Genomic DNA, 25,874 nt, shown 5'->3' on the forward strand with positions numbered 1-25,874 from the left:
CCTAACCCTAACCCTAACCCTAACCCTAACCCTAACCCTAACCCTAACCCTAACCCTAACCCTAACCCTAACCCTAACCCTAACCCTAACCCTAACCCTAACCCTAACCCTAACCCTAACCCTAACCCTAACCCTAACCCTAACCCTAACCCTAACCCTAACCCTAACCCTAACCCTAACCCTAACCCTAACCCTAACCCTAACCCTAACCCTAACCCTAACCCTAACCCTAACCCTAACCCTAACCCTAACCCTAACCCTAACCCTAACCCTAACCCTAACCCTAACCCTAACCCTAAACGCGACAAACACCATTTTCATGTCGCAAACCATAATACGAGATATTTGGCTGATATCTATCAGAGTGGAGGATCCACAATTACCATTTGGTACAAGTCCGATAATTGTTGCTGTATAAGTAAATGTTCCATGCCAACAAACTACTTATCATCCACACATGGATAAAGCTTGGATCCGAGCTTTTAGCAAACAATAAATCTTGTGCAATGCACCTTCTTCGGTAGATGAAGAGATCCATGGAAGCTGTCACAATATACACCACTGTACACCGTGGGACAAAACACTGTTAGAAACAGAGTCTGGTAAGACTTGTGGGCGTTATTACGAACGACCTGCAATACACCTAAGCGGGCTTAGGGACTGTAAAACTCTACTCGCTGGCGACGCTCCCCTTGGGTTAGGCAGCGGATACGAGGACCTATGCAACAAAGGCAGTACGGATCAAAGAAATCAAAAAACAATGATAGAAGATTAGATTCTACAAACTAGTGCCTTTTGTCAGATCATATCCAAACTTGACTGCAGTCCTGGCAACTTCACCAACTAAACCTGAATCTTCCATGCTCACCATAGTATCCAAATAATGCAAAATCCGTTCTTGCATACTTATCAAGGAATTGTAAGTATCTCTTGTAACACACATGGTATGAAAATTGGGTCTTGTCAATTTGCATCCGTTTCCCTTGTGTTTCCATCCAAATGACTCTTTCCGTTGAATCCAATTGACCCCTTGGAGTTTTGGTGCAACTGAAGTCTCCATACTAACCAAGAGCCTTCTCAAAGTAAGTAGGGAATACTGCAAATCTGTGCCCATGTATCTTCTCACTATGCCATAATTACATAGGAATGCATATAATAAGGCCAATTCCACTGACATGTACACAACTTGCAGTAAACATGTATACACTTGATTTCTGCTTGTGACACACTTGTTTTGAGATAAATGTCTCAAAGACACACGGGACGGGTATATACCGTGAGAGAAGCGTCCCACCATGGAGATTTTGACAAGCTGAGATAGGAATTGATCAGATCCCTTGGCTGCAGCTTGTTGAATAGATCAACAAAGGGGAGATCACAATCAAAAAGGTATTTCTAGTAATCTGAGAGCCTCACAGGAGGCACTCATTATCATAAATTCCTATCCTAAATCCATGCATCATCACAATGGACACCACAGTGTCCTCATCATCACTCTATATGACATCACACATGACGTCATCACAAATAGTCCATCCACCTATCAACGAAACCCTAACCACAGTAAGTCAAGACTCAAAATGGATTCTTGTCAGATTTTGCCTCGTTTCAGACCGTTAGACGGATACGAAACCCAGTTACCGATCAACCTGTCTACCACATGGACCATTACGAGAAACTGGCAGTATATTCCAGGCCTCTGCAGGCTTCGGCGACTCAACAACGACATGAAGAGCCAGGTATTTTAGCTTTACCTCCCCAGGCACTATCGGACTTGGCGATCACTTTAAACACTCAAATCACAACGAATCACCCTACCTTTGATCCCGCTACCTCAGCTTAGAACAGTGGGTCTGATAAACTAGAAAACTGCAACGATAACGGGCTAAAACGTGTCTGTGGGACCAAAGGATTGTAGGTACAATAAAAAGACGTAAAACAAAGACTTATAAGCATAAACCCAAGATAAAGGGATAACGAACCCCGATATGCTTGTCGTAGGGGTTTTCTAAAAGTATGCGGGATCCTTTCGATTCCTTAGACGATTCTAGCCCGTTATCTGCAGTTTTCTACTTTAAAGCCTACATTTTCCACTTAGTTGAGAATGTTCTGATATAGGCTGGAGGGAGATGTGGGTCTTTTTATTTTCCTTGACAGTCAGTGAAAAAGGAAAAAAGGCCAAGATCTAGAGCTAGTGAAGTCTAGATAAATATTCCAAGAAACGATGCAAATTTAGCAGCGCATGTCTATAATTTATCATTGGGGAATCTCATCATTTTCAGAGTAGTAAAATGAAAGTCAAAAAATGTCTATTGGCAAATTTTCTAAAGCATCCATGCGCAAATTTTGATAGTCTCACAGCGCTTCAGATTTCTCTTCACACACTGTCTACGCTGCTTTTTACTAAACTACCAAGAAAAGGAGTATTGATTATGCTTACCAGGCGCCGCCTCCGAAGTTACCACCACCACCGTAGCCGCCACCTCCGTAGCCTCCGCCACCGTATCCGCTGCTGCCGCCTTGTCCGCGATCATTGCCACCTTTGCTGCGTACATCACGACTGCCAAAACCTCCGCCACCGCCGCCACGACGGCCGCCTCCTCCTCGACCACCTCCGCCGCTACTACGGCCGCCACTAAACTGGCACATTTGATTGAGCCAAGGGGGAACATCCTGCTCATTCTCGTCGAGAAGATCGCGCAGCTCGCGGACAACACCCGAATTACTCTCGTTGATAAAAGACAGCGCTGCCCCAGTGTTTCCTGCGCGACCTGTACGTCCAATGCGATGCACATAGTCATCAATGTTGGACGGAAGGTCGTAGTTGACAACCTGGGTAACGTTCGGAATATCTAATCCTCGGGCGGCTACAGAAGTTGCGCAAAGAATTGGCGTATTTCCGTTCTTAAAATAGCGAAGTGCGTCTTCCCGTTCGCGCTGTGACTTATCGCCGTGGATCGAGCAGGCAGGAAATCCTTGGCCGCAGAGAACGTCTTCAACGTAGTCGCACGAGCGCTTCGTTTCAACAAAAATTAGGATGAGGCCATCTTGAATGGTCAAAAGAAACTTCATCAAGGCGTCAACCTTATCGCGTTCCTCCACAAACTCTACAGTTTGGGTGACATCCTTGGAGGCGGAGCCCACGCGTCCAACCGTCAAAAAAACGTAGTCACGCATGAAATCGCTTGCCAAACGCTGAATATTGGCGGGAAAGGTGGCACTAAACATCATTGTCTGGCGATCAATACCACCGGGCATGCCCGATTCTTCCACGATCCTACGAATTTGAGGCTCGAAACCCATATCCAACATGCGATCGGCCTCATCCAGAACAAGAAACGAGACGCTTTCCATGCCGAGACGTCCCCGTTCAATCAGATCGACCAGACGACCCGGGGTGGCGACCAGTAAGTCACAGCCGCGCTCCATTTCACGCAGTTGGTCGCCCACGTTTGCTCCTCCATAAATCACTACCGAAGCAATGCCTGTAGCGTAGGTAAAACGCTTGGCCTCTTCGTGAATCTGCTGAGCCAACTCGCGTGTAGGAGCCAATACCAGCGCCTCGGGGTATATACGACGGCGAGCATTCTCGGGTGGGTCGCTTCCACCTCGCTTTATCATGGACATGATAATGGGAAAGAGGAAACCTGCCGTCTTTCCAGAACCCGTCTGCGCGCAGGCCATGAGATCGCGTCCCTGAGTGCAGATAGGAACACTGTACTTTTGGACTGGAGTAGGACGTGAGTAGCCGCATAGCTGAGTGTTTCGAAAGAGATCGTCTCCGATAGTTTCGGGGGAGTAGGTTTCGATAGGATCGGGAACATCGTCTCCCGACACTTCAATGGGAATCTTGTCATAATTGTCAAAGTTGATTCCTGTCGTTTGGTGGTCGTCGCGACCAAAGAGACGTGCTTGTGTGCGCGGGTCTTCCTTGAGGTCACCGTGAAAGCCACGAGCGTTACGACGAGATTGTCCGCGGCCTCCTCCGTACGAAGACGAGCCGCGGCCGCCTCCACCGCCTTCCGACCAACGGGAGTTTCCAGTAGGAGGTGGACCATCCCCTCCACGTCCTTGTTCTCCGCGCCGGTCCCCGTAGGAGCCGCGACGGTCTCCTCCATAACCGCCACGGCCGCCACTATCTCCACGACGGTCCGAGTAGGAATCGCGACGGTCTCCGCCACGGCCGTCCGATACAGAGTCGCTGGTGCGACCACCACTGCCCTGAGAGTTTCTCAGATGCGGTGGCACATACTTGTTTCCTGCGGAAGAAGTCCGAAAAGAGTAATTGCCGTTAGCGGACGATTTAAATTTCAATGGGGGCACTAGCATTGACTGTGAGTGATTATGTTTTGACTTGTGAAATGTGTTGTCTTACAAGAATTGTGGACCGAATTCACAGAGACTGTCAAGCCAAACGCACGACCCAAAATCAATCCCGAAAACGGCCGGAGACAAATCGAAGCCAAACGAAAGTCATCCGCCTGTCACATGAATGTCTCGCAGAGGTTGAAACTACTGTCATCGTGTCGCGAAGGATCATAACCCGAACAGGCTGCGTCTCGCACGGGATTTTCGCGGCAGCGGTGCTCGGAGCGAGTGACAACGGAGACCCTGTGAAATCCGTCCACCCGAGACGAAATGGTCTCGGTTTTGGTGAAAGCGAGATCCGATTCAGTTTTGGAAATGTCCCGCAACATGCGTGATGAAGCAACTGCACATCGATAAGCTTTTCGGACGTACCATTTTGCATAACACGAAGAGAGGATTGTTGGTTTTCACACCAAGAAATTTGTGCTGGCCGTGAGCTCGGAAGCCCACGGCACATCGACCGACGGACCTGGGCTGCCGCCGCCGACTGACAGAGCAGATGGTTGTGGGACGATCGATGTGCGTGAGCGAGCCAACGTTTCGCGCCACTCTGATTGCACCGATGGATGGGCAGGCCACTCCATGCAACAAAAGTCGCTTGTTCTTTTTTCCGCGCCAGAGAAACTCTGTCTGTCGGCCGAACGTAAGGTTCGTTCTCAGTAGCGCGCTGACACCCGGAGTTTAGTGAAATCCTATGGCAGCACATCCCGTCTCACAACACCTCTCTAGAGTGAACGGATTGCTTTCGGGTACAGTTTTTTACGGTCCAACATTCAACAATAAACATGTCTGGAAAAGCAGGTACGTTTGGTCTGTGCTGCAAAGCTTGCGTACGGTGAGATTTCCTATCTTTTATCTCACATGTGAAATGGCTTTATTGGAATAGCTGGTGGTAAAGGAAAGGGCAAGGGAGGTCGCGGCGACAAGAAACAGACGACTTCGTCTTCGTCCAAGGCGGGCCTTCAATTTCCTGTCGGTCGTATCGGTCGTTACTTACGTCAAGGAAAGTACGCAACCCGAATGGGAGCCGGGGCACCCGTGTACCTTGCTGCCGTTCTCGAGTATCTGTGTGCGGAGATTCTGGAGCTGGCAGGTAACGCCGCACGCGATAATAAAAAGAGCCGCATCGTACCGCGTCACATCACGCTTGCCGTCAAGAACGACGAGGAACTGAACAAACTTTTGGGAAACGTCACCATTGCCGCCGGAGGTGTGTTGCCCAACATTCACGCTATCCTGTTGCCAAAGAAGACAATCAAGACCAAGGGTCCCAGTCAGGACTACTAAACGCATGGTTTCACTGTCCTACAGTCGCATGTGGGTCGAGGCCATTCAATTAGACTTTTTGTAAACATACCGTGTGTGTAACCAGCATTTACTATTCGCTTATTTTACCTACGCACATTGACAGTGAGCATACTGTATTATGATTGTCTGAGAATCCCCTTAATGTAAGACAATAGTAAATCTAGATTCGGTTCATCTACAAAGAAGACTTCACAAGACAGCTAATCGTTTCACTTTTAGTTGGCAAAAATGGATCACGTCCGCACTATAACTACTACAATGCAGTGTCGTTACCAGCACGCCGATATTCCGATGCCCCAAGGAGTACAGGACTTGGTTTCCAATTTGTGAGCTAATTCATTTCGTAACTCATTCTACAGTTATTTGGCTTCCTTTCCCGGCACATCACTACAACGGTGTGTGAGGCGTTCCAAAGCAGTGACTGACGCCTGCAGAAACGGACACTTGCTTTTGCCAGCTTCAACATTCGTTTGGACGAAGAGTTGCAGTTTGGCCAGAACGAACAATGCCATGACGAGCTGGATGGAACCAAGCGTTCCCAGCGGATCGTTCCCCATTTTCAGTTCCGTCCGCCCCCCATATCCATTGGGATCGACATAGTACCAACCCATCATGATAATACCCAAGACAATTGCACCTCGTCTGAAGTTGGCGGTGAGCTCGAGGCGACGTTGGCGACGGGACATGACAATCAGTTTCGAAGTTGCGGCCGTAACACGGTCATTGGTGTCCGTCGATAAGGATTTATGCAAAGTGTAGAACGACGTGTCAAAGGACTGCGACCAGGACGTGTACGAGCCTTCAGCCGAGTCGTCTTCGTACGCTTGGCCGTCCGTCAAGGAGGGCTCTAGACTTTCGTTTAGAAATGATTTTTCGGATCGATTGGTCACAGCGGCAGCTTCCACAAAATGACTACTGGTCTGAGCTGAGTTGGCCCGAGGGAGAATTGAATGAGAGCGGCGAGGAACGATTGTTACCGGATTCACCAAATTGTCAATAGACTTCCTGGGACTTGAAGCGGAAAAGCTGGTGGACACCGCCATAAATTCAACCGCAGCATTAGTTGCTTCCGCTTGGGCAAGTGCGCGTTGCATGGACCTCTCCGTGTCTGACGCAACAGTGGTAGATTCATCGGGTTCCTCCTGAAGCACAGCCAGAGTCTTGCGATTTCGCGACATTGGTCGAGATGCTTTGTCACCCCGCGCCCTACGTTTTTCGGCGCGGACAGGATCGGTGCGGTCCAGCAGCCTCTGCATCCGTGGGTTGGCGAGAATGGTCTTGCCAAGGCGCACCATGTGTTTGGCAACGTATCCTTGCGGAATCGCTACGAGAATATCTCTCGTGTGAATGTGAGCTGATGTGGTGCCTGAAGTTTTACTAGCCAAGACTGCAGGATCGAGCCATGGATCGGATCGACGCTTTGGACGTGTCAATCCGACGTATGTCTGCGTTGCCAGTGTTGGCTCGGTAGTATTAGGAGGAATCATAGCAATCAAGCTACCAATGGTGGTGATATCCGGGTCATAGACGATCTGGATTAATTCGAATATCTTGGCGCTGGGTTCGAGCAAGAGCATAAAGATCTTGAAGCCGCTTTCGAGGCACTCGGCCGCGAAATCCTTTGAGCGAATCTTATTGGCCCTTTTATCGCGCGAGAAAGAAGTCCGCTGGGGCTTGTGAGGGCGATTGAGCTCGTAGCGAAGAACTGGTACCGTCGACAAAGAAGTGTTGGAGACTTTCTTGCGGTAGCTCCCTTCGGATTTGCGTGATGTGACGGTTCCATCCGGAGACACCTGTACGCGCGTTCCACTCCCCGTCTTTCCGAGAGGACAACGCGTGGGCGAGCCGGTAATTGGAATTTCCGTGGCCTCCATGCTCGGCTCCTCCGACCAGGCCGTATCGAAGACCGTGTTGGAGGAGTGAGAGTGAGATACCGTTGACGAATCGAAAACAATTTCGTTTTCTTCGTTGCCGGTTTGTTTTTGTTGGTTTTGAGAGTGCATGGACGTTGCGGGGCTGACGAGACGACCATATCGGTCGAACTCCAGCGACGTGTTGGCACCGAACCGATGGAAGGATGAGGGTTCGGGCTCAGATGTATCTCGATTGACGTTTAGATGCTTCGCAGAAAAGGGTGAATGTGCCAACCCAGGCGTGGTATCTACGATCCTTGTAGTCTTCCTAGGGGACGAGGAAAAGCGATTTACGGATGCGGGTAAAGGGGATTCGGAGGAGGAAGGCGTCACGATAGCGTGGCTTGGAAGCGGAGAAGCGGACAAGGACACAGTGGTACCACGCCTGCTACAGCGTGCCTTCATCGTCTCCGGATCGTTCGAAGGTAAAGGGTAGTCTTCGAGTTCGAAACCCATCCTCTTGCAATTTCGCGAGACCCCTTAGATTTGATTCAAAGAACGTGGATGACTTCAGGTGTCCTTCTAATGCTTGCAGACACTGTGGCCTGTGAATGGATGGGTAGGTAGCTTACAGGTAGAAAGGGACCGACTGACTCTAAGGCGAGGCATTGGGAGTCCCATCAGGCAGGATTTGGACAGAGAACAGTGCTGACCGTTTGTCGGGCGGGGTCGGGTATCGGGCCGTCGATATAAAAGTACGATGTACACAGAATTCAAACTAGTGTGTGTGTCGCAAATATGTATCACATGGTAATGAGGTAAACGTATATGAGGACCAAAACTAAAGGTGCTCACTAAACTTTACGCAAACCGTTATATCATCCTGTTTATACGGTATGGTATGTGCGCGCTGGTTCGGGTTCTCACCTATTTTGAAATAAATAGAGCAGTTCAAGCATGGGAGAGACCCTCAATTTCTTTAGAAGTGGCTTTCAATGTAGCAAAATTAACAGTTGCGTCGCCAACAATGATTCGAACATTATACTATGCGACATTCGTCAATCTCGTTTTGTTAACTGTACAATAACGTATATAGAATAGTCTGTCCGCAAGTCCAAATGGATGGATGGCGAATACTGAACACGTGATCGTGTGTCTGCTAGATCCTCATTCTGGTGCTCGTGTCAAAGTCTCACAAACCAATTTCACAGATCGTCTGTTTCTTTGGAAAGCGAGGTCGTGATCGGGAAGCGCTCGCTCCTCGTTTACGGCTGCACCCGCACTTATGTATGAACGTTTGCTACGAAATAGCACGCACCGAGGCACACCGGTCATTTCCACCTCGTTGGCACTGTAGACCTTCGATCTCACCATGGTGCGTCTTTAATTGTCATTGAGTATTAATGACAAACCTGAAAAGAATTTTTAGAACTCGCATGCCCCGACGAGTTGCGTTCAGGGTTGAGGCAAGCGTTTCGTCATTCCTCTGCCACTCCTCGCGAGATCTTCGTGCAGCTAGCGCTTGTTTGGGATGCGGGACGATGTTCAAAGAGCTAATGCGAAGAATTCTTCCAATGTGCGAGTTGAAACTAGAAGATCCTAAACGCCTGTAAATGGCAAATCGGGTGTGGGATCATCCATGGCTTTGTCAAATGTCGCATCGATGTTGTAGACGCGTGTGGCGACACGTTACACTTTTTACGGATAAGCGCTCTCCTAATCGGGACTCTCAAACTCTTACCTTTTCTCACCTTCTTGAACTGTCATCTTACAGCCGCTTCGTTTGGATATCAAAAAGAAGCTTTCCGCCTCTTCGGAACGTGTTAAATCGGTTGACTTGCACAACTCGGAGCCATGGGTGCTCGCTGCGCTCTACAGCGGCAACGTCATGATTTGGGACTACGAATCCGGCAGTCTCGCCAAGTCTTTTGAAGTCTCCGAACTCCCCGTGCGCTGCGCGAAATTCATTGAACGTAAACAATGGTTTCTGGCGGCATCGGATGATATGCGCCTGCGCGTTTTCAACTACAACACGATGGAAAAAATCAAGGAGTTCGAAGCGCACGCCGATTACATTCGTTCGCTCGAAGTACACCCCTCTCTACCTTACGTTTTTTCGTCGTCGGACGACATGACGATTAAGCTTTGGGATTGGGATCGTGGCTTCGATTGTACGCAATTGTTCGAAGGACACGCGCATTACGTAATGCAAGTCAAGATCAACCCCAAGGACACAAACACCTTCGCTTCCGCAAGTCTCGATCGGTCCATCAAGGTGTGGGGATTGGGATCTCACGTCCCGCACTACACCTTGGAAGGTCATGAGCGTGGTGTCAATTGCGTGGACTATTACCCATCCGGTGATAAGCCTTACATTCTATCTGGAGCTGATGATCGTACTGTGAAAATCTGGGACTATCAGGTACGTGCACAAAAGTTTAGATTCGTCCCACTTGTCAGGCAAAATCTCAACTTCGCATATTATTCGTAATAGACAAAATCCATTGTACATTCCCTGGAAGGCCATACACACAATGTTTGCGCTGTCATGTTCCACCCCAAGCTGCCCATCATCGCTTCCGCTTCCGAAGACGGTACAGTCCGTATTTGGCAGAGCACCACGTACCGTGCGGAAACCACCCTCAACTACGGTATGGAACGTGCGTGGGCACTCGCCGCGTCGCCAGAATCCAACAAACTGGCAATAGGTTTCGATGAAGGATGTGTGTGTATCGAATTGGGCTCAGACGATCCGGTTGCTTCGATGGATACAACCGGAAAGGTCGTTTGGGCGACCAACAACGAAATCAAAACTGCTTCGATCCGCGGTGTTGCAGGTAGTGGCGAAGATGCCTTGCCCGATGGCGAACGGCTCCCGGTAGTCCCTCGTGATCTGGGCGCTTGTGAACTATTCCCGCAAATGCTTCGTCACAACTGCAACGGACGCTTTGTTGCTGTGTGTGGCGATGGCGAATTTATCATTTATACCGCCCAAGCACTTCGCAACAAGGCTTTTGGGCAAGCTCTAGACTTTGTATGGTCTGGATCGGGTACTGGAGACTATGCGATTCGTGAAACGATCAATAGTGTGAAAGTTTTCAAAAACTTTAAGGAATCACAGAGTATCGTACCTGCTACTGCCTCAGCTGAAGGCTTGTTTGGAGGACAAATGGTCGGAGTAAAAGGCGGCGACGGTGCTGTGTTGTTCTATGACTGGGATAGCGGCATCTTCGTTCGTAAAATTGATGTAAACCCGAAAGAAGTGTACTGGTCAGACAGCGGCAACATGGCACTTTTGGCTTGCGAAGGAACAGCGTACGTTCTCTCGCATAACGCCGAAGTGATGGCTCAAGCGATTGTATCTGGGCAGGTCTCTCCTGAAGAAGGCATCGATGGTACTTTCGATCTTTTGTTCGAAATAGATGATACGATCACGTCCGGAAAGTGGGTTGGGGATTGTTTCATCTACGTCAACAACGTCGGGCGTCTCAACTACAGCGTTGGTGGGCAGATTGAAACATTGGTTCATTTAGATACTTCGGCGGGCGGGTCAGTACAGCACACAATTCTTGGATATCTGGCCAAGGAAGACCGAATATTCCTGATCGACAAGTCCTTGAACGTTGTTTCGTACAAGGTTACTTTGGCGGTATTGCAGTATCAAACAGCCGTCATGCGCGGTGACTTTGATTCGGCTAATGAGCTGTTGCCTTCAATCCCCGAAGAAGAATATACCAAAGTCGCTCGTTTCTTGGAATCTCAAGGATTCAAGGAAGAGGCGTTGGCTGTGACGCAGGATCCGGATCACAAATTTGACTTGTCGCTCGAGCTAGGCCAAGTCGATTTGGCGCACCAGATCCTATTGGAAACGCCCGAAGAGGACAAGGAATCGACCGACACACAGGCGAAGTGGAAACGGCTCAGCGATGCTGCCCTTAAGGACACCAATTTGGAACTGTGCGAATCTGCCAGCATTTCAAGCAACGATTACTCTGGACTGCTTCTTTTGTACTCGGCAACTGGAAATCTTTCGGCGATGGAAAAGCTGGCGAAGCTCGCATCGGACGGAGGAAAGACAAACGTAGCTTTTGTCGCGTACATGCTGACCGGCAATGTAGAGGCTTGCGCCGATTTATTGATCGCTACCAAAAGGCTGCCAGAAGCTGCATTCTTTGTGCGAACATACTTGCCGTCCCGAATCGAAGAAGTTGTGGCTCTTTGGAGAAGAGATCTTTCCTCGATTAGCGAGTCAGCGGCAACTGCTCTTGCTACTCCATCAGAGAATGCCACACTGTTCCCGGATATGGATGTTGCTTTGCAAGTCGAGCAAATGTTTCTAGGACAACGAGAGGCGACGAAGGCTACGGGTATCCCCGCATCGGAGTACCTGAGTGCCAAGGACGACCTGGATTTGAATTTGATTGATCTTATCAAAACCCGTTCGCAGCCGGCAGTAGACCATTCTATGGCAGAGACTCATCAATTGGTGGATGAAGAAAAGGAGGCAGACCCCACGGACGACCATGATGATGAAGAGGATGCCGATTTAGCTGCTGTACGTGAAGCCGAAGAACGAGGAGCGAGTGAGGCTGCAGCGGTTGCTGAAGTACAGAGGCCGGCGGAAGGAGCGGCAGAATTTGAAGACGATGTACCGTTAGAAATGACTGAGGATGTTCCTGGAGCGACGAAAGAAGTAGACCGAGACGATAGTGGATTCGACGAGGAGTGGTAGATAAGGTGGGCTTTACTATTTCTACCAATAAACGATATGAGAAATGAGACAATTTGATCATACCATGAACTGTGCACTGTAAATCAGCAAGTTCTCCCTTACCCACAGGGTACCGGTAGATATATGGCTAAGAAATCATCTGCACAAAGATGTGGATACTATAGGGTTAGGGTTTCTCCGTTTGAGAAAGGGAGCGAGGGGCACACGAATCGCCGTCGGGCTATATATAACGTTATCTCCTAAACGATCGGTACACCGGCTAGTTTCAACTATAGCACTCCATTTGTGCCGTCTCGCGTTATTAGCATTCAGTGTAAATCGAGTTCATTTCCCTGCTTGGTTTGCAGATAGCGGTCACTGGCTACAAAGTACTCTGATTACGCGTCGGACATCGACCATGGTAGTACAGCACCGTCAACGACCCCCCAACAAACCGTTCAATCCTTTTGGACGCGGTGGTTCCGGTCCCAGTCTCTCCTACAACGATACGCGCTACCGGCACACTGCTTCGCGTAACACTTTTCGCAATGCCGCCGGCGCCAACGCTCGAGGGAGCTTTTCCGGGTGTCTCTCACCGGCGGTTCTTTTTGTCTTGGTAGTGATTGCAACTATTTCCTCGTATGGCTTTATGTCGACTCCGGAGCCCAACGGTCCGGTCGCGACATCCGATAAACAGGAAGGAGGCGGCATCGGAGCTGGGGCATTGTCCCCCACAAAGTCTGCGTCCGGCGCTCTTGATAAATACGGCAAGAGCCAGAGTTCGGGCTCGGCACGACAGTCGGATTCCGCTATGCAAAAGTCGGGCCATAACGAATATGCAGAGCCCGAGTTTCCGTATCATGAGCAGCGAGATACAAACGTGCAAGCCTATTCGTACGGTGATGCGGCTGAAGAGGTCGCGTTTCCAGAAATCCCACCAGATCTCAATACAAGGAACGGTAATCCCTTTGAGCACCATCGTAATCAAAATTTGGAAGAGGACAAGCAAGGCGGCGTCCATTCGAATTCAGGACCCTCAGCGGACCTTCAACACCGCGAAAGTCAATTAGTAAATGAGGAGAGGCAAGGCGACTTCGATGTTAAAACAGGACCCTCAGAGGATTCTGAACACGTCGTGAGTCTACCATTGACAGAGGAAGAGCAAGGTGACCTCGATGTTAAGACGGGACCATCAGAGGATTCTGAACACTTCGTGAGTCTACCATTGACAGAGGAAGAGCAAGGCGACTTAGATGTTAAAACAGGACCCTCAGAGGACCGCGACCACATCGGTAGTCCACCGTTGGTAGAGGGACGGCAAGGCAACTTAGATGTTAAGACGGGGCAATCAGAGGATTCTGAACACTTCGTGAGTCTACCATTGACAGAGGAGAAGCAAGGCGACTTAGATGTTAAAACAGGACCCTCAGAGGACCGCGACCACATCGGTAGTCCACCGTTGGTAGAGGAAGAGCAAGACGACGAAGAGTCCAACAGGGGGTCCTCAGCGTACCACGAACGCACTACCAACAAGAGCTTGGCTGAGGAGGAACAAGGCGACGAAGAGTCCAAGACCCGACCCTTCGAGGATCCAGATCACGAAGGCGAAGACCAAAATGATCCTGATGCTGATGAAGCCAAAGGCCTTTTACCTCAGATCGATTCGAACGATACTGTTGTGACGGACGTTTCAATTGAAAAAATGCGATTTAAGGATGAGCCGTCGTATCTGTTGCAGAACGCGGAGGAAGGTAAAGTACAAGACAATATTGAAGTGGAGCGATTCGGTCATTTGCCTCCTGGAATGCTTGATACTGAGACAAGCTTGGGCAAAAATTCCCTCAGCAACGAAACAATTGAGGAGGATTCTTTTCCATCTCCTGTCGAGATCAGCCAGGCTGGAAATGTAACGGATGCAGACTCCATCGCAGCCGACAGCAACTCGACGCAGCCATACTTGCAGGCCAATGATACTGGCTTTTCAGGTCGACATACAATTCAGTCAATTGCAAAAACTTATGCGAACAAGTCAGGGACTTTCGTTTCGGAGAATAAATTTAATACAATGTTTGCCGGCCCAACGGGCGCCCACGATAAGTCTGCAATCATCGAAATACCGTCGATTGTTGAAGTCATTGATGGAAATTTCGAAAATAAAGGCAACTCGTCAAAGTTAAAGTCTGCATATGTCGTCTCGAAAGAAGCCGACGAAACTGGTTCCCTTGCTGGCAATGCCAGCCCTTCTGCAGAAACCAGTCCCATAACATCGGAACGAGGCTCCGAGCCGTGGTCAATGGAGTCGATAAACAATTCGCTTATAACAAAACCCGTGGACGCATCTGAGCTTGAGCATAAGCATGTAAAAGACTTGGTGCAAATAAACAGGATCAGTGAAGAGAGCGGTGGCACGCAGTACAAAAAGTCACTTAATGGTGGGGAAAACGATACCGAGAATTTGTCGACCCATTCTAAGCTGAATGTAGTACCGTCCACATTTTTCAATGAGAGTGCGCTCACATCACCGGAGGCCTTTATCATGTCCAAATTGACTTCTAACCACTCGGGATGGCCCGATCCCGTGACTCCGGCCAGTCTGGTCGAAAGAAGGGAGATGGATGCGAACGTCACTCAGCTTTACTCTACTGGCTCTTCTTACATGTCCATTGCTACGGAAAAGAACGCTACAGGAGTCGCAAAGACTCTCACAAAAAGCGCTAAAAGGAAGCCTTTTGAGAACACAACCGAACATGTCAACATCAAAGGCTATCTCAAGGCAGATGGGGCAACTAGGCCGAAAACAATGATCGCCACAACGGCAAAGTCCAACATCACCAACATTGCCGTTTCTCAAGCGAGCTTGTCGGCGTCTGATGCAAACGTGACCGAGTTGGAGTCCGAAGCCTTGAGGAACATCTCCAAGACTGATAGAGACCATCCACACCGTTCACTCAATTTGAGCGCTGCCACTTTTCATCAAGAGTCCGTTTTGCGGAACAAAACGCACAAGTTTCTGCACGATAAAAAGACGAGACACTCGCACGGAAAGTCTCCGGACAAGACTAGGTCTTCTAACAAAGAAAAACAGATTGACACCACTGACAAAAACTCCGCGCTAAGCCCGACAAGGAATACGACTTTAGTGGTCAAGGAAGTGAAGAAACAATCGCGCGAACAGAATGATCCGCACGTACACGACGATGATACTGGTCAGCATAGCGAGTCAAGAAACACTACGATTCTCAAAATGCACAAGTCCTCGGCGCGCAAATCGCTACGAGTAAAATAGTCGTAGTTTATTGGAAATACCTCGCTGACTGCTGGTGAATACGGCAAATGTAGAGAAGCACTTTATTATTAGCTCAATGGGCTTTAGAATGCAACAGTTCGTTGACATAATTTGTGCCGTCCGCGCGGATCCTCTCCTGGTAAATATACTATGGTCCTGTAACATTGGGTCTCTATTTTTACACCGGTATCCTGGTCTTGTCGAAGATATGCTACAGTCGATTGATACTGATTCCTTTGGCGGGCAGCTCCCCTCACACCCCTTCCTACTAGTTGAAAATGCTATATCCCCGCCCGTTCCAGTGCCTCCATTTGTTGCTGAAAAAAGGTCCGTTGCATCTTGCCAATTGCTGGCCACACAAAGCGACCTGTAAGGGTAGAGGATGGTTTGGACACGGACAAGATTTCAACTTGTACGACGCCGTCATCTCGATGCAAAACTGTCACGCGTTCTTCTCCCCTCAACCAGTGTCCAGTAGCGGTGGCATAGGCCGTCGCTGAGTAGGTAGTGCCCGGTCCACGTTGATCAATAAGATCGTACACAACCGAAACGGGGTTGATCACGTATAACTTGGGCAAAAAGGGGAGCCGCCGGAGACCGGCTGTTGTGAAACTAACGAGTCCCTTTCCCGGCTCTTCGCTAATTTGTACAACGCGGTTAGAGTGTAGTGGGGCATAAGCATCTTCGTACGCCATGGCTGCATACCCACGTCCTTCGAATTTTGGATGGCTTTTTTGCAAGGCTCGAGGTTCTATAACCCGCATCCCTTTGTCACCTTGCGAAGAAGTAAATTCCCAATTTAGTGCAGCATCTCTCACGCGCTGATAACAAGCAAAACCTCTTCCGACGTCTCGGCGAAAGCGAAGTACTCTCCAAGTCGATTCTGCCAAATCTTGTTCGGGGCAGGCGGTAGGCGGCCACCATTCTTTCTGTGTTGGAGATATTGTGGTAGATATGGAAGAGGGATCTTCTGAGATGCACCTTGGAGGGTACGAAATCGAAACAGGCAAAGTCGATGTCGATTCTCCGTGATCCACTAAGAGATCAACATGCAGGGAAGGGTTTGTCATTCCCACCGAATCATGGTTGAAATATGCCGTACCCTTTCTTGCCCAGAACCAGTTGCTTATGCGTTCCGACGTCGGCTCTTTTGTGGTTATCACGCTCCCGGATGCGGTAGCTGTTCTAGAGCGGGCTCGTTCGAGTCGTCGATGGACTTTTCGACGGGCGCATCTCTGCCGAAATCGTGCAATTTTACCACGAGACAATCTGACGGCATCGTGAGTCGCCAAGCCGGAGGACGCAGCTGCTTCAATCAGGTACGACAATAGCGTGACATAGACGAAAAACAATAGCTTTGGTAGCGCCATGGTCGGTGTGGAAGGCTACAGAGGACGATGGACTCCCTTTTCAAAAGAAGTGACGAGAATCCACCTGTCAAAATCTCTGATAGGTCGTGATTTGTCGGATGTCGTGAATTTTCATTTGACGTGTGGTGTACCGGTACTCGGAAATAGTTTGGATTGGAAGAAAAAGACTCCTACGACAGCTGCCATGGAACCATCGTGTCAAATCGAAGACAAACGTCGCTCACGGGTCCTAGTAGCCATATGGGATTCGATGTCTAAGATTCCAAAAGCGGCTTTGCGTCATGTACAAGACTGCAAATCAATTCGGGTTTCGTTTCAGCCAAAAACTGGAAATCCATCAGAATTGACCATGGAGATGAGGAACGAGATTCCGCAAGGTGAGCTCTTTCCCGTCACGTTTTTCTTGGAAAAATCTTCTTCCGTTGGAGTTGATTGCAACAGATCAAAGAATCGTCCGGTGAGTCCTCGTTGCTGGATTCGCAATGAGTGCGCATCGTAGGAGAAGTCGCACTTGGTCGCAAAACCGCGGAAATGGTAGTATGCCCGATGCGTTCGGGTCCATACAGGAAGAAGGAATCAGCGCCACTCCATACTCTGCGCAAATAGGAACAGTACGGCAAGGGCCACTTTGTATCGGTCTTGCGTTGCTTTTCGTTATCCCGATGTGTACGTAGTTCATTGATTGCTTCTTTACCTTGCAGGTAACACTTCTCGTCTTATCTTGGTTTCCTGCTTTTCCTATACTTTAATGCCATATGCATCTGCTACAGTAATCCTTAGCTTCACTGATACTACCATCGATAAATCAGTACAAGAGGCTCATAACGACGTCAGAGCTGGAGGGGCATGGGTACCAGTGCGAGACTCCTCGGAAAATGTCGTGCAGGGTTTTGATCCCAAGCAACAGCAGCAATCACCCCACTCAATACCAGACACCGTAAAAGATATGGAAGATGCCAACTTAGAACGATGCTTACTTCAAAGTATTAAATCGGATACGGACGGAACGGTCTCGAAAGAGCGGCTTATAGTCGAGGCACCGAACCGAGTGCTCGTAGCCGTAACGGAAAAGGAAACATCGGATTGGATATTGCTACAACACGCAGGGATCTTGATTCCTCCCAGGACCAAGCAACCATCACTAACACCTGTTGAAGGACAAATCCTGCACTCGTCCAGACATCCATTTGACTTGGCGAAGAAGATGAGCCGCGAACAGCTCGGGCTCGTCTCGCCACATACATCGCAACTTTATGCCTCTCGAGAGCAAATACAATTCGATGTGGAAGGAATCTTAGACGGTACTCTACCTTCCAAGTTACAAGACGATACGCATTGGAAATATCTGGGTCGGTATCGGAACGATGCAGATTACGGTGGCGGCTTTACCTTTGTCTATTTCTTGAAAAATGCTGTCACAGTCAAGAGTAATTCCGTAAATACTAGCCGGCTACTCCCGGATCCTTGGAGCCGAATCCCAAATCAGATCTCCCTGTCGACAGCACAAGTCCGTAACGCGCTCACAGCGGGAGAGTTTGGGACGCTAGCAAGTGCGCTTGCGATCAGTCTCGCCTTGCAGCACGTCTAGAGGGATCCATGAAAGATATAATTCTCAACGAAAAGCTGACTATATTCCTGGTCTCATTGACTTTGGCTTAGCACATAGGATTCACCCAACAACAGGTTGTGAAAATAGCTGTTTCGACTCAGCGTAGAGCAGAACTATTCGAGTAGCTTGCATTTTAGTTGCTCTACACCGATAGAGTGCCTTTACTGCTGGCCGTTGCGCCAGCACGTCGACTATCCACCATGGCACAATACTTAAGAGCCTGGCCAAAAGCAATTGCTACAGCTTGAACGGTGTCTTCCAAATTGTTTGTGGCATATACTTCCAGAATGTGTACCGTCATGCGGGCATTCACCACGATCGAATCCAAGATGTGTTCAAACATTTCCAAAGACAGATCACCGACCATTTCTTCCCCATTGTCTAGACCAAGATTATGCGTAAAGCATGGTCGATTTGACAGATCCATGGTAACTTCAATTTTCGTTTGATTCTGTTCCGCTGACGCACACCACATACGATTCAAACCTGCCTTGGTACCAAGGGCGTCCGTCAATACTTGTCCCAAGGCGATTGCCACGTCCTCGGCAGTGTGATGTTCGTCGATCCATAAATCGCCGTGACAGGTCAAATCTAAACTCATGCAAGCAGTGGTGGCGAGTAAAGTCAGGAAAGTATCCAACGTCTTAATGCCGCAATTGACATGGACACCTAGTTCACTGCCGTCCATGCGCAGCGTTGCAGATATAGATGTCTCCTTGGTTTTTCGTGTCACACTCCCTTGACGACCCAGCACGGTTCCCGCTTGCCAGTTTTTACTTTCCGGATCGTACAGTTGCAGGGTCCTGGAAGATTCGGAGCGGGTATCGATACCATCCAGCAAGTTTCTGATCGCTCGCGCAAAGGCTTTGAAAGACGCTTCGACAATATGATGAGCGTTGTCTCCTCGCACCTTGCGAAGTACAATAGAAATGTCGGCGTGTTCGGCTAGACATTGCCAAAAGATTGCTAGCTTGTCAGTTTCCATTCTTCCAATTGTCTTTCTGCCCGTAGACGGGAATGTACCGTAAGGCGGGAGTGTGAAGCTCGTAAGCTCTCCAGCATGGACGCGTTTGATTTCGCACGCCACGAGAGCTTCATCCAGTGGACAACAGAAACGTGAACTGGTTCCTGCCGTCGCACTTTGAGTCAAAAGTCGCTTGAATTCGGTACCAATTTTGCTTCCAACCAAACTCATGAGCTTGGCTTGGTCATTTTGGGCGTATCGATTATGATTCTGCGTGTCTGCCGATTCAAATACAAATCCATTGTCACCGTTGTTTTCCACCTCCGCGAAATCAGCAATCGTCAAGCTTATCCCGATTTGTGCATGCGAGTTGAACTGGTCGATCATGTGGTCCAAATAACCCACGCCTGTTGAAATGGAACCCTGCGGCTTTTCTAAATCTTCGCAAAATATCACATTTCTATTGAAGCGATTGGAAGTCTTGGGGAAAGGAGGAGATCGAAGAGGATCATCAGTAACTGTCATGGCTCCTACATGTATTACTTATTCGATTGGCAAGGCTTTGTGTTTCGCCATTGTGCTGGGATGCTTTACAACAGTTCAGCGATGTTAAACGTGTAACATTACCCGAATGCCTATACGGGAATCGTCCAGACAGCGGAGGAAGATAACGCCAAAAGACCCGGAATGCAAAAGTCCATATTCTACCACAGAGGTGCGGCATCCACCGAACTTTATCTAACATTAATGTCTGTCAAGATAGAAGTGAAAATGCTTGATGTATACCTTAAATGTGACGAGGTCAAAAGACGTGATTTGGGGATAGCGCTCCGTGGTTCAATTCCATGGCACGTTAATTTTGACAAATGTCTACCGGAACGTTGACTGACATAATATCAAATCAACTTAACTTCAAACTTGACGACAATCTCAGTGCTTTCGTCGCATCTGCCTTTCTTCTTTTATATTGCGTAGAGCATGGCAGGCATGAATACTGTAATCGCATCAGTGTCAGCAAACATATTTTGCTGACGCCCACAGCAAACGTGATCATATTAGTATTATTGATAGCGACCTTTTCTAACCTTCTCAAAGATGCCTTGGCTAGGTTCCACCCAAAGTCTGTGTGGAAGACATGACGTTACTTCACAAAGGGATATGATTGGGGAAATTGGCAGTTCCGATCCAAGACGATAAGAATAGCATGATGGTTTTTCTGCCCACCACCCAGTGTTCCATATTCGGATTGCGTTGCAATATCTGACGTAAATTGGTGATATGCCCACATACTATAGACTAGTAGCGGACGGATTCAGCCACACAATCAAGACTGTGATGTTGTCGTAACTTCCTCTACGAATGGCTTCTTCCACGACCATGGCAGCAATTGGGTCCCGGTCGATATCCTCCCCTTGTTCAATCAGCGCATGTATGAAGGCTACAACATCGGAACTCGTCATAACATCCCACAAGCCATCGGTAGCGAGCACCAAAAAATCATCTGCTTCATCGATTGGTAAAATGGAAACGTCGGGATCGGCAGTGACTGCAGGGCGCTCGGAGCGATCGCCGATGGCCCTCGACAGTGCCAAGTTTCCATTTACACGGTAGACCCCGGTCCCTGGAATAGGGTCGCCATGTGTGTCGACGTGCCCATGCCATATAACGCGCCCGCCGAGCGAGTGAATTCGATCGAGTTCGATGGGATCGCTCGGCTTGTGGTCACGAGTTAGCTCAATGGCAGTTTCGTTACGGCTGAGAATGGCTCTACTATCTCCAATATTCGCCGCAATAATGGTCCGTTTGGATTGTATCATCATTGGATCGGATAAGGTATTGCAGGACTCCTTGTCTGACGGAGAAGGCATCTTTTCTTCGTGCAACCACACGGCGACTGCCGTGCTACCTTGAAAGCTCCAGTGGCTAATGCGCTGGATGTTGCTATCCACTTTATACAGAGCCTGGCACAAGGCTTCTTCATATTGCCCAATTGTCGGTCCGACTTTGAGGTCCTCTAATTCAGTTCTCTTATGCGAAATTGTGGTGGTGATTGTGTGGTTCTCTGACGAGTTTGACGAGGTAGAATCGTGCCCCGCATCATCGGTAGTTTTTGTTGTTTCCGATATTTGCGCTCCCATTACTCGAGGTAATGCAGCTTGGAGCTCCGCGTATAGATTTTGACGAAGGTATCTGCTCACAGCTTTGCCGCCATGTCCGTCGAAGACAGCGGCAAAATCTGGGGCGCACACAAAATCGTCTTCCATGTAACCTCGAAAGCCTCGAACTGAGCAGGCGGAAACGGGAAAACTGTTCAAAAGCGGCTCTGGTGCTGGTCTGTTCTGAGCAACGTCGACGGTTGCTGATGTATCGGAATCTTGCTTCGACGCCCTGCCTCCGCCTCGTAAGAACCAAAAGTAGCGTGACTGTGATGTAGTCGCACAGAACGGTCGTCGTTTTTGGCGATCGAAAACAGCTTCACTCTGAAGCGATTGTGTGGTAAAAATTCGTGCAAGAGTCGCGCCCGCTACTCTCCGGTGCATTGCTGTCATCTGTAATACGGACACAATAATCATAGTATGGTACACGAAAGATTGATGCTGCCAAAGGACCATGGTAACGTCGCCTTCTAATTGTTGACGTTCCAGCCCATGTCGAGACAGAATTGGGTTTGACGGGTTGTCATCAATCAGGATCGATTTCCGGGTTATTTTATAGTACAGACCGTACTTATGGGGGCGCTCTCTACTTTTGTAGAGGTGGAACGGATAAATATCAGTGGTGGCGACCTTATGTATTCTTGAATAACAGCTACGCATGACACGCATTCTTCAGCTAATGTACATTTCATCTCGGTATGAGAAGGCGAGGCGTACCTGTTCAGTCTCTTAGTCGCTATAGTGGTGCTGGACATCGCGTGGATTTGGCACCTCTGGTTCAGGTCCCAGTTATCGGAGCTAGCAATGAATTACAGATCCTTTTAAACCCAACAAATCCAACTGTACTTGCGATCGGATGCGTTTGGATTCCATCTTGGCCACGTGCCATTTTTGCCGCTCGGGGTCGCAAAAAGATTGATCCCAATCGACACCAGGCAATCGCACGAGTTTTGCCACAGCCATTTCCTTACCCAAAAGGGCTTGCAGCATGGCAATTGCAACTACTTCTTCAACGCCATAAGAAGGTTGCGTCTGATCGTCGGTTAAATGTCCTTCAGAAACTAACTGAAATCCAGTGAGTGCAAGCTTTTTCAAATTCCACACGGCCATTGTATTCCAAGGTGCCGTTCGTCCGTTCAGTTCCACTTCCAAAGCTTCATTTCCATCCACTGATGCCTCGTATAGATGACCAGGCAGAAGAGCGCCGGCGACCAAAACGTCATCGGCTGCAGTAATATGTGACAGTAGAACATCTATCGATTCTGGCGATGCCATCGTTTCCGCGGACACAAATAGCACCTGCTTTGCTTTGCAGGCGTGAGTAGTCGCGAATGTGACCAACGCATTCAAGGCCGGAACGAACTTTCCCCAGGGAGATACCGGCAACAGGATAATCTCCGTCGATACGCTTGTATCTTCAAGGGCTTTGTCGCACGATCTCTGAACCGCTTTTACCAAGTCAAAGCCAGCAATTCTTTCTGTGGCATCGACGGCTACCACGCCTACAGCAGCTTGGCAAGAATGGGAGCAAAATCTAATAAAGGAAGCCACTTTGGCGTCCAAATCTTTCTGCAATGGTGGCGCTGAGGCTTTCCCAAGGTGCAGGCGAGTCGCGACCACCAACGCTCTGCAACCTGCTGAAGGATCAAACATGTTGCACGTAGAAGCAGCACAATTTGTTGCCGCCAAGATTAGTAAAATGGAAAATGAAGGAAGTGTGAAATAGACTCGGTTCATCTACGCCTTTCTTCATCAAGAACTGGCAGTGTCGTCTAAAACATTTGAAGGATGTTCGATTGTGATTTGTGATTGACTGTGAGATTGTTTCGTGCCAAAGTTCTGAACGGACATTTGCTAGACGGGCGATATGTGATATGTGACATCGCAATACGTCTTATGATGTGACAGCGAGTACAATTGCTCTTTCTTGGCTATGATACTCGTACAAAGGATGTAGCACAGACAAACCTTATCTACCAATGTTAGAAGCCTTTCGTGTCCAAAAAGCTGGTGCGAAGTATCGTACTTGTAAAGTATGCAGGAAAGCACCTCCCCCTCCCAAAATGGTAAGGGGCGGGGTGACAGGATAGGAAAAAACTGTTCCGGGAAAAGTGAAAAGGCATGTGGCTACCCCATTGAAAAATCAAATCGTTTTAGAGTTCTTACAAGGCTCAACAGGTCTGAAGAACATCTTACAATCCATGTGCCGTCCCCGAGCTTACATTGAGCTCGTATTCAAAGCCGCCAGATTAACCAGCCAGCCCTTCCTCTACTTGCCGTTAACCCAAAGTTAGGGTCGGAGAGATTGTCAATAGTGGTCTTGTAATCTGAAATTGTACTGTCACACTGAGCGTAACAACTGAGGTTGATCCAATTGCGTTCTTTGATGACCAACAAAGCGATTTTCACCTTCACAGATATCCACAATGGTCCGCAACTGGAAAATATCCTAGTCCGTGCTTTTTGAACGCCGCATTGTTGCGTGTGGCTATTATTTAATCTTTCTACTCGCTGCCGGAGCTAGACTAGCTAAGAATTAGTTGTAGGTCATACTAGAGGAGTCGTTGTGTTGAAACGGCGTCGGTGGACGACACGATTCATCTCTACATGTTACAGTCGTTGCAACACAGAAATGAATTCCTATTTCGTTTCCAGTTTCACTTCCAAAGATCGCCCGTTCGGACGTATGGCGGCCAGACGACAGCATCGCTGAAAATGTATGGCAATGAGGCGCCAGTGCCGTTCCTCGCGTCCTTTCGAACCGTCAGCACTGCGGAGACAATGGCACTCGCTATCAAGTTACCGCGTTGCACTGGGTAAACGATACATAGATTTTGATTAGTGTACCAAGTATAAAGGGGCTGCACAGCATATCATGCCGCGACGAAGCGGGCGTCTCCAGCTCAACGAAGTGCTGGAAGAGTCCAAACGCACCGCCGACGAATTCGTAGTCGTACCGCAGGCAGATCCCGGCAACAACAGCGTCATGGACGAAGGCGGGGCTTCTCCGTCGACGGTGACTGGCAGAAAACGTTCTAGGCAATCAAAGGACGATCATTCTGACGGAGTAGGGGATGATTTCGGGGAGAATGATCTCGAGGATAGCGACAAGGAAGAGGTGGGGAAGGAACCTGCAAAGCCTCGTGACGTGACGAGTATTCTGTCCAAATGGGGGCGCAAAGGTATGAAATCAAAAAGTATGCACGCTAGCACCGGCACCATTGATGGTAGCGACACTTCTCCCAATGGTTCAAGCGGAGTCCGGGAGGGCGAAAATAGCACTTTGTCTATTGGACGAAAAGACAAGGCTGAAGTGACGAAAGTTGCTCCGGATGCGATTCCGAAAAAGAAAGTCCCGAGGAAGACTAACGATGCACCCTCTTCCGGCCCCTCTCTTTTGTCCAATCTCACCCCCGGAATTCGTCCGCCGCCAGTTAATCCTCAAACTTCAAAGTCTAATTCTTCTACAAAGTCGTCCGCTATGCCTAGCAACAAATCTACTTTACATTCACAACCTGTAAAGACCAAAGAGTATACACTACCCGCATCAGTACGTACTCAACACATTACATCCGACTCCAACAAAACGGGAGACCTTCCACGATCTACTCAAGAATCAAGACAAGGTCTAGCACCACCGAATAGTGCCACTCAAGCCCAACCCCCTACAAGATTGATAGCTTCGACCTCTCTACCAGGCCTCCGAGTCGAGGAACGAAGACTCATGGCGCAGCTACAAGATACTTGCCATCGAATCAGCGACAGCGGTGCCTTACCGCTTCCGATGTCTCTAGCGGTAGATGTTAGTGGAAGCTTCTTACAAAATGCAGACAACCGTTTCGATTTCTTCGATACGAACAGTAACGGGGAAGTTGTTTTACAACGTCCCAAGCCGATTTTTCCGGAGGAGTTCGCTGCCGGTATGAGAGAGCACCCCTTGTCGTGGTGGGGCATTGTGGATCCACGCCTTGGCGAGAACAAATATCAGAAACTAGGAAAGGTACAGCATCAAGCTCACGATTCAGAACCCAGGCCATCAACGTTTCCCCGGCCAGGTCGAGAGATGAATGCACAACAATATCACAACCAAGGTTGGGCAGGAAACGGAGGAGGCTTCGTGGGTGGCCCTAACGGTCGAGGCGGTTATCGTAACAGCAGCCGACACGGTGGTGGCTATGGGCGGCCCAGTGGCCACAATGGAAACGGACCGCCACCCTCTTTTCGTGGACAACGCTAATTTTTGGTGTAA

General features: G+C 48.9%; 10 protein-coding genes across 10 annotated transcripts; 5 read left to right on the forward strand and 5 right to left on the reverse strand.

Moving 5' to 3' along the window:
- Positions 1-2,514: 2,514 nt before the first annotated feature.
- PHATRDRAFT_2097 (predicted protein) lies at positions 2,515-4,257 on the reverse strand (the record flags this gene model as incomplete). The annotated part of the gene is made up of 2 exons (XM_002180514.1): positions 2,515-3,980; positions 4,068-4,257. Coding segments are annotated over 2 exons (1,656 nt in total), but the record flags the coding sequence as incomplete, so codon positions are not given.
- A 426-nt stretch (positions 4,258-4,683) lies between these two features.
- H2A-m2 (histone H2A) lies at positions 4,684-5,655 on the forward strand (the record flags this gene model as incomplete). The annotated part of the gene is made up of 2 exons (XM_002180322.1): positions 4,684-4,699; positions 5,255-5,655. The coding sequence occupies 2 exons, from the start codon at positions 4,684-4,686 to the stop codon at positions 5,653-5,655; spliced, it is 417 nt and encodes a 138-aa protein (XP_002180358.1).
- Positions 5,656-5,990: 335 nt separating this feature from the next.
- Positions 5,991-8,153, reverse strand: PHATRDRAFT_46021 (predicted protein). Its single transcript, XM_002180515.1, has one exon. The coding sequence runs from the start codon at positions 8,043-8,045 to the stop codon at positions 6,036-6,038; it is 2,010 nt and encodes a 669-aa protein (XP_002180551.1). The 5' UTR covers positions 8,046-8,153; the 3' UTR covers positions 5,991-6,035.
- A 719-nt stretch (positions 8,154-8,872) lies between these two features.
- COPbeta2 (predicted protein) lies at positions 8,873-12,404 on the forward strand. The gene is made up of 3 exons (XM_002180323.1): positions 8,873-8,904; positions 9,304-9,951; positions 10,024-12,404. Exons 1-3 carry the CDS (start codon positions 8,902-8,904, stop codon positions 12,259-12,261), a joined length of 2,889 nt encoding a protein of 962 aa, XP_002180359.1. The 5' UTR covers positions 8,873-8,901; the 3' UTR covers positions 12,262-12,404.
- Positions 12,405-12,658: 254 nt separating this feature from the next.
- Positions 12,659-15,566, forward strand: PHATRDRAFT_46022 (predicted protein; the record flags this gene model as incomplete). Its single annotated transcript, XM_002180324.1, has 1 exon — positions 12,659-15,566. The coding sequence occupies one exon, from the start codon at positions 12,659-12,661 to the stop codon at positions 15,524-15,526; it is 2,868 nt and encodes a 955-aa protein (XP_002180360.1). The 3' UTR covers positions 15,527-15,566.
- Positions 15,567-15,681: 115 nt separating this feature from the next.
- On the forward strand, positions 15,682-18,484 carry PHATRDRAFT_46024 (predicted protein; the record flags this gene model as incomplete). The annotated part of the gene is made up of 4 exons (XM_002180325.1): positions 15,682-16,554; positions 16,582-16,806; positions 16,882-17,273; positions 17,706-18,484. Exons 1-4 carry the CDS (start codon positions 16,481-16,483, stop codon positions 18,482-18,484), a joined length of 1,470 nt encoding a protein of 489 aa, XP_002180361.1. The 5' UTR covers positions 15,682-16,480.
- Positions 18,485-18,647: 163 nt separating this feature from the next.
- Positions 18,648-19,256, reverse strand: PHATRDRAFT_12888 (predicted protein; the record flags this gene model as incomplete). The annotated part of the gene is made up of 1 exon (XM_002180516.1): positions 18,648-19,256. A coding segment is annotated over one exon (609 nt), but the record flags the coding sequence as incomplete, so codon positions are not given.
- Positions 19,257-20,758: 1,502 nt separating this feature from the next.
- PHATRDRAFT_12786 (predicted protein) lies at positions 20,759-21,286 on the reverse strand (the record flags this gene model as incomplete). The annotated part of the gene is made up of 1 exon (XM_002180517.1): positions 20,759-21,286. One exon carries the CDS (start codon positions 21,284-21,286, stop codon positions 20,759-20,761), a length of 528 nt encoding a protein of 175 aa, XP_002180553.1.
- Positions 21,287-22,423: 1,137 nt separating this feature from the next.
- PHATRDRAFT_35895 (predicted protein) lies at positions 22,424-23,278 on the reverse strand (the record flags this gene model as incomplete). The annotated part of the gene is made up of 1 exon (XM_002180518.1): positions 22,424-23,278. One exon carries the CDS (start codon positions 23,276-23,278, stop codon positions 22,424-22,426), a length of 855 nt encoding a protein of 284 aa, XP_002180554.1.
- A 1,222-nt stretch (positions 23,279-24,500) lies between these two features.
- PHATRDRAFT_46027 (predicted protein) lies at positions 24,501-25,862 on the forward strand (the record flags this gene model as incomplete). Its single annotated transcript, XM_002180326.1, has 1 exon — positions 24,501-25,862. The coding sequence occupies one exon, from the start codon at positions 24,501-24,503 to the stop codon at positions 25,860-25,862; it is 1,362 nt and encodes a 453-aa protein (XP_002180362.1).
- Positions 25,863-25,874: the final 12 nt, after the last annotated feature.

This window comes from Phaeodactylum tricornutum, chromosome 9 (assembly GCF_000150955.2).
Source record: "Phaeodactylum tricornutum CCAP 1055/1 chromosome 9, whole genome shotgun sequence".
Taxonomy (NCBI): domain Eukaryota; phylum Bacillariophyta; class Bacillariophyceae; order Surirellales; family Neidiaceae; genus Phaeodactylum; species Phaeodactylum tricornutum.

What these genes read in the sequence shown, in the direction of transcription:
- PHATRDRAFT_46021 (XM_002180515.1), bottom strand. Translation starts at nt 8,045, where the DNA reads ATGGGTTTCGAACTCGAAGACTACCCTTTACCTTCGAACGATCCGGAG.
- COPbeta2 (XM_002180323.1), top strand. An exon ending in TGAAAATCTGGGACTATCAG is followed by an intron (nt 9,952 to 10,023) that starts GTACGTGCACAA and finishes TATTCGTAATAG; the next exon opens with ACAAAATCCATTGTACATTC.